The sequence below is a fragment of the Zingiber officinale genome, chromosome 8B (genome assembly GCF_018446385.1).
Source record: "Zingiber officinale cultivar Zhangliang chromosome 8B, Zo_v1.1, whole genome shotgun sequence".
Lineage (NCBI taxonomy): Eukaryota > Viridiplantae > Streptophyta > Magnoliopsida > Zingiberales > Zingiberaceae > Zingiber > Zingiber officinale.
Window position 1 is genome coordinate 52,843,789 of NC_056001.1, and position 6,652 is coordinate 52,850,440.

At 39.4% G+C, this 6,652-nt stretch overlaps 1 protein-coding gene across 1 annotated transcript; it reads right to left on the reverse strand.

Annotated features, from left to right (window-relative positions):
* Positions 1 to 2,160: 2,160 nt before the first annotated feature.
* Positions 2,161 to 6,132, reverse strand: LOC122015136 (cleavage and polyadenylation specificity factor subunit 6-like). The gene is made up of 2 exons (XM_042571866.1): positions 4,068 to 6,132; positions 2,161 to 2,559 (listed from the first exon to the last, which is right to left on the reverse strand). Exon 1 carries the CDS (start codon positions 6,067 to 6,069, stop codon positions 4,192 to 4,194), a length of 1,878 nt encoding a protein of 625 aa, XP_042427800.1. The 5' UTR covers positions 6,070 to 6,132; the 3' UTR covers positions 2,161 to 2,559; positions 4,068 to 4,191.
* Between the last annotated feature and the right edge of the window lie 520 nt (positions 6,133 to 6,652).

Below are 6,652 nucleotides of genomic sequence, written 5' to 3' on the forward strand. Positions count from 1 at the left end.
GTTATGATTGGAAAAAAATCTAAAATAAAATTAAAAAATAGAAAATAAATACGAATAAACCAACAGCTAACTGTTGATTGAACTGGTGATTCAAATCAATAGTTGAACAAGTGATTCGCCGATTCATTTCAGGCCCAACCTTTAACCCCAATTATGGATTAGGATCATTGGACTGAACCAACGAATAACCAATCCGTTGACCTGATTGAGGTTTCAAGCTGAAAACCCACCCATGGACATGACTAGGGTGAATTGGAAAGAAATTAAAATGACCCATCATTTTATCAACTTGAATGATACTAAAAATGACTCTAATTTCGGCCTAAAATGATTTAATCAACTTGAGGCAAAACCAATGGATATCAGCAGTCTTGAATAGCGTTGAATTGTTCACTCTCTAAACAGACGATCAACCCTCTCCCCAACGGTCGAACTATGACACACCTTATCAGTGGACGTGTGTTATCACTCGCCCCTGATGATGGAACCTATCTTGCAAATTGATCGTACCCATTAGATGTGATAGGTAGAAAGAGTTAAAGTCACATATCTGATTAGTCTACAAAACGAGATGACTCACCCACACTCAATAATGTTTAATTGGGCAGAAACAAGAGTGCCTTAATTTTTTTTCCATTCTTTTTTTTTTACTTTGGAGGCAAAATTGGAAGGAGAAAAAAACACCACCTTCAAAACTCACTACCATTGAAAAAGATCAAGATAACACAAACATAATTTTAACTTTCAAGAACTAAACTTCAAAATCAAAAAGGAGAAGAGACTGCTATAAAAAAACTGTAATTACTATCACACTGAAAACACATAGGCAATATACTTTTTCATCATAAGATCACAAATATGAACTTGCATTGCAGCTCCAAGAAATAACTTTGCAGCTATCTTCTTTTCATCAATAACAACAGAGTTTAATTCAAGGAAAAAATGGATATGTTTGTCCTAAAGCTCTACTTACACAAATATGCGAACATCATACAACTTTTGAAATTACATTGCATATGAACAGCTTGCTTTTGGTCTTCAAACAATAACCGGTGATAAATCAATCGTTGTTAAAAATCGAGATTGTTCTAAAACTACTAGCATAAGTACAACCAATAGCATACATCATTTGACAATAGAAAACATCGATATCTCTACTTGCATGAGTACATGAGCCAATATCATACAATTTTTAACATAACAACCAACTTTACAACCATTATCACCGTTATGATATGTCAAACAATATTTAGTGCTGAATAAACCACTACATGAGCACATTAGCTAACAACTGATTCATGTAGAACACCAACATCATTGCCCTAAAAATATACTTAACATAAGATATCATACAACTTTTGACATAAACAACAATTACAACCACTAGCTTCTTTTAGATGTGATTCTTTCTTTTTGGTCTCCAAATAGTATCTGATGGTAAATGTGCCATTAGAAGAACAAAATATTTGCTGGACTGATTTGTCAAAACACCATCTTATCTCGTCCTAAACTCTACTTACATAAGTACATCAATCCTTTTGAAATAGGCAGCAACAGCATTTTATCCTACAACTCAACTTGCACAAGTACATCAGCCGACACCATACAACCTTTGACATGGACAACAAAATTACAACCACCATATCTCAAACAATATCTGTGCCAAATCAACCAGTACAGGAACAGAGACCAACTATGAACTGATGCATGGAAAACACTAACATCTTTACCTAAAACCCTCCTTACATAAGTAAGCCAACCAATATCATACAACTTTTGGCATGGCCAATATAGCCTACTCAAAGAATACTCTGTAAAAATACAACAGAAATGCATGCTTTGACAGATAGGCATCATCTAGAAAAGCTGAAAAGCAATTTTAAGACAAGCTACATTAGGTGGTCAACCAATATCAAGAAAGAATGAGTGGGGTTTCAGAAGAAAAAGATCAGCTCTTCATTGCTATGGTAAGTATTTACATTGAGGAGAATGTCACAAAAATAAATTCTCCAATATCGCCACATTTAGGCATACCTATTATATTAGCTGCTACAAAAAGAATGTGAGAAAAAATAAACACAAGTAAACAGGCACTAGGGAACATATTCTAGGAGTCGGTCATCTACAACAAAAGAACTAACCGGCTACCATATCTAAGTGTTACAACAAGAAAAAGTCAAACAGTATAAAAACAATTAAATTTCACATATCAATCACAGGGTGTCATGGCCAGAGCTAAAATCCATCATGCCCTTGAAGGACCACACACCATTTATCTGATTCATAATCTTGAATCATTTATCTTAAAAAGCTGCATAAAACTACCATAATGTATCCATGACTGATTGCATAGCATAACTGATGTAGTATCTTAGCAAAAAGTTTGTCTCAGCAGAATAATCACACTAGAAAAGTCCCAAATATCATTTAAAAGATCACCATCAGGGAGTTCATCTTAACTTAAGCGCCAGGCACCAGATATGTGTATGACTTGGTTGATTCCTGAGACGACCAGCGAGTCACCCAAAATGAAGATAAAGAGACCAGGGTGTCTTCTAGCTGCAATCATAAAGTACACAGTCAATGCATATGAAAACAATTTTAACACCACCAATGTATCAGGCTAAAGAAGACTTGAATGTGCAGCAATTATCGGGGAAAAAAATTATTGTATGAAGAGTGAATCAGGTATTCAATGTTCCCATCCATCTCAAGCTACCAAACATGAGATGAAAACAGATACTGATGAATCAATATATGAAATCAGCATACTGAATGCTGCACTTGTTATAGTGCCAAAATTTCCTATAACCATATATACCTTCAAGTTTGTTTTTAAGTAATCATCATAGCATTACATCAACATACTTGTGGAGGTCCTCATCACTTGATTTGCATCATCTAAAATCACCATTAATTAAATGCACACAAGGATCAAACAGAAGAAAAAATTTGTCTGTATGTTTCATAATTCGCTTAGTCATTCTAGCTTCGGATTATATATCAAAAATAGTAGTGTCCATCATTGCATGACATAACATTCAAATAGTCAATCTCATAATTGGAATCCACACGGATGTCTGTGCAAGACATACGTAAATATAACTCAGTTATTGGCTATATTGAAGTTTGACAGGTATATGTAGATTGGGCAGTCATGACAACTTGGTACCTGACGTACATATTAAAATTTTGCCAGTAATCCATATCACCCAGCAAATAACAGAAACATTGTATTTATACACCCTTTATAAAGCTCTATGCAAGGCTATACCATCGGTTCTATTCAAATTGACTAGTACATTTTTTAGTTACATAAATGTTGGTCTTCCTCTAACCCATACAACTTTGACTCTCATAAATTCTTAACTCTTCCAACTATAGAATCTATCAATGTCTTAAATAATCCATATCAACAAACAAGAACAGGAATATTGCATTTAACCATCACTCTATTAGGAAATCAGTCAGTATTCCATATCAGCAACCAAGTAACAGGAATATTGCATATTAGAAAATCAGTCCGTAATCCATATCATCTTCATCAATACCCCTTCATTTTACAATCCAATACATCTAAAATTCTTGCTTATATCCCCTTCTTCTTGTATAATAAATCCAATATATCTAAAGCGCTAGCTTATAGGGATTATATGTCTATCCATTTTAATTGTTCATCAATTCCTCTCTTGTTAAAAATCATAAAATATCTTATATTGCTCATAAATACGTCCATTACAAAGCATTAAATGTTTGATGGGAATTCCCAACTTTTGAGACAGTTTGCAGCATGCACAATGCTACACTCTAAGCATATAGGAACGGTTTTCTAGTTATGATGCAACTATAAAATACAGAATGCATCTAATAGCATTTATTTGTTCATTTTAAACGAATTCCTAAACCTAATACCATTATGTTAATGTTTTTTTTGAAAATCTCAACAAAAAGATAATATCATAGTCATTTACTCTGTAATTGTTGTTATGCTTATGGAGTGCTTACCAAAGAATCGGATTACTATCATTAGCATAAATAAATAAATAAACAGAAGAGAGGATACTTACTTCTTCAGTCTAGTGACTGAGCCAGGCCATACAAGAATTCTCAAGTAGAAGCATCTAGGGCTAGAAGCGAAAGCAGCTACTAAATTCACATCTTCTGAGTTGAGAAAGTTGCAAAGGACCTGAATCATTCAGGTGTCTGTCGACGCCTTTTTGAATGTTCAACCTCCCGTGACTTACTGCGAGGCCTAGATGATCTTCCTCTAGCCCAGTCATCATCACGCTCTGGTTCACGATCCCTGTGCCTATAGCGATCCCCATGTCTGTCTCTGTCATCTCGATGTCTATCACGCTCACGATCAATTTCTCGCTCCCTTTCCCTATCTCTATCCCTCTCTCTATCTCTGTCCCTCCCTCGCTCTCGATCCCTCTCCCGACTCAATTCCTTTTCTCTCCCTGGATCTCTTTCCCCCTCATCACGGTGTCTCCTCTCTGGCCAATCTTGTCCAGAACCCATTTCTTTCTCCTTGTCATGTCTCCTTGCTGGAGCACCATATCTGTCTCTCTCAGCCACCCTATCCTTCCCATGGCTACCTTCTCCATATTGCTGATCAGATGCAGCATCCTCCCCATAGCTTGATTGCTCCTCACCACCCCAACCACCCATGTTGGGATCAGACCACATCCCAACACCACCAGGTGCCAATCCCCGTCCAAAGAAAGCTGGATTGACATGAGGTGCCACAACTGGAGGGAAAGAAGGCATCATTCCAGGAAAAGGAGCTCCAGCTGCACCTCCAGGGAAACCTCCAAAACCACCACCCATTCTCCCCATAGCTGCACCATATCCCATAGGGTCGAATCCTTGACCGATCATAGCTCCAGGATGTAGAACTGGAGGTGGTGGAGCAACCATACCACCATTACCCATGATACCTCTTCCACCAACTGGACCCATTCTGTTCCTCATGTTACCCATAGGCCCACGGTTCCCCATTCCACCGCCTCTTGCCCAATTTCCTCCACCTCCTCCAGAACCACCACCTCCACCACGACCAAAATTGTTACCAACTGAAGGTCCGCCACCTCCTCTACCACCCTTCTGGGGAGGTGCAGGCGGTTGGGTCTGAGACGTTACCTGTTGATTCTTGTTCACTTGATTCTCACCCATTCTCCTGACTGTGAAAGGCGATGCTAGGGCAACAACGCAGGGTCTGCCATTGAAAATATGTCCATTCATACCCTCCTTGCAGGCAGTTGCTGCCATTGGATCATAGAAGTCAACCTGACAGTATCCTTTTGATTTTCCGCTCGCCCTCTCATCAAAAAATTTCACTTCTTTGACCTGCCCATACTTGCACAGCTCAGCCTCGAGATCTGCATCAGTAGTCCACCAATGGAGATCCCCGACAAAAAGTGTAGTGCCACCGACTCCTCCACCGCTGCCTGCATCACCTCCGTTAGCATTGCCAACAGCTATGACATTGCCTGCACCACCTCCTTGCCGTTGGAAATTGTCGTTCCCAAATCCACCTCCTTGCCTCTGAAAACTCTCATTTTGGAAACTATTATTTCCGTTCTGGCTCTGGATCTGTGAAAATCCACCAGAAGGTTGGCCCATGTCAGGCCTACCAGCTGGTAGAGGCGGCGGAGGGAGAGGAGGCGCCGCCTGTCTTGCCGGGACCACCGGCTCAACGCCACCTCTAAAACCCTGGTCTTGGAAACCTCCAGATCTATCAAACGGTCGCTCGATCTTAGGTTCCTCCGCGATACCAGGAATCTGGACTCTCTCCGAAGCCTCAGCCACCGGCTGCTGCACCGGCGGAGGCATAGCTCGTGGCAGCGGTGGAAGGGGTGGCGGGTCGCTCCGGCGCTCCTCCACGGGTTGGAAAGGCCCCGAACCATTTCTTTCGTCGAACGTCTGATGAAACCCCTCGCCGACGTTCACATCGCTATAGAGGTCGTCATAGTCGTCGTCTTCACCGTAGAACTGCTCCTCATCCTGTATGGCGGAGATCGCCTCGTTCCGGAGGAACCCACCGCCCCCGCCGCCTCCGTGATCCATCTCGTGGAAGGGCGATCGATCTCCGGCTTCGGAAGCAGCGAAGGAAACCCTAGGATTAGGTGCGCTCCACGCAGAGAGGAGAAGAAGCATTAAATACGATAATGTTTCTGTTATACCGCCGGACTATCGTAATCTAATCTTTCTATAATCACTGCCTACGTAATCTCCGTCCGTTATTTTGTGATATACTTTAAGCTTCGGAAATGCAACGAAAGATAGGATAATTACAGGAAGATTGCGTCGTGATTGCACAGAATTGACCGGCAGTTATTGGCTGTTAGTATATTGGATACAAATCATACAATTCGTAGCCGCTGAAGATCTCAACCGTTTATTATTCTCATTGATTTTTGTTGACTGTTCTAACTTGTGACTTTTTACCGAATCACTAGATCAAGTTATAAAATATCCAAATCACTTGTAGTAATTGCTGATACATTTACAGATATTAAAATGACATGAAAATAATTTTTTTTTAATTTTTTAATTATAAAAATATTATCAAACATCAATTTTATCTGATATATTAAAATTAATATTTTTAAAATATAAATATATTCAGAAAACTAATTTATATTTAAAA

Excerpts from the sequence above, each read along its gene's own strand:
- LOC122015136 (XM_042571866.1), bottom strand. The coding sequence starts at position 6,069 with ATGGATCACGGAGGCGGCGGGGGCGGTGGGTTCCTCCGGAACGAGGCG.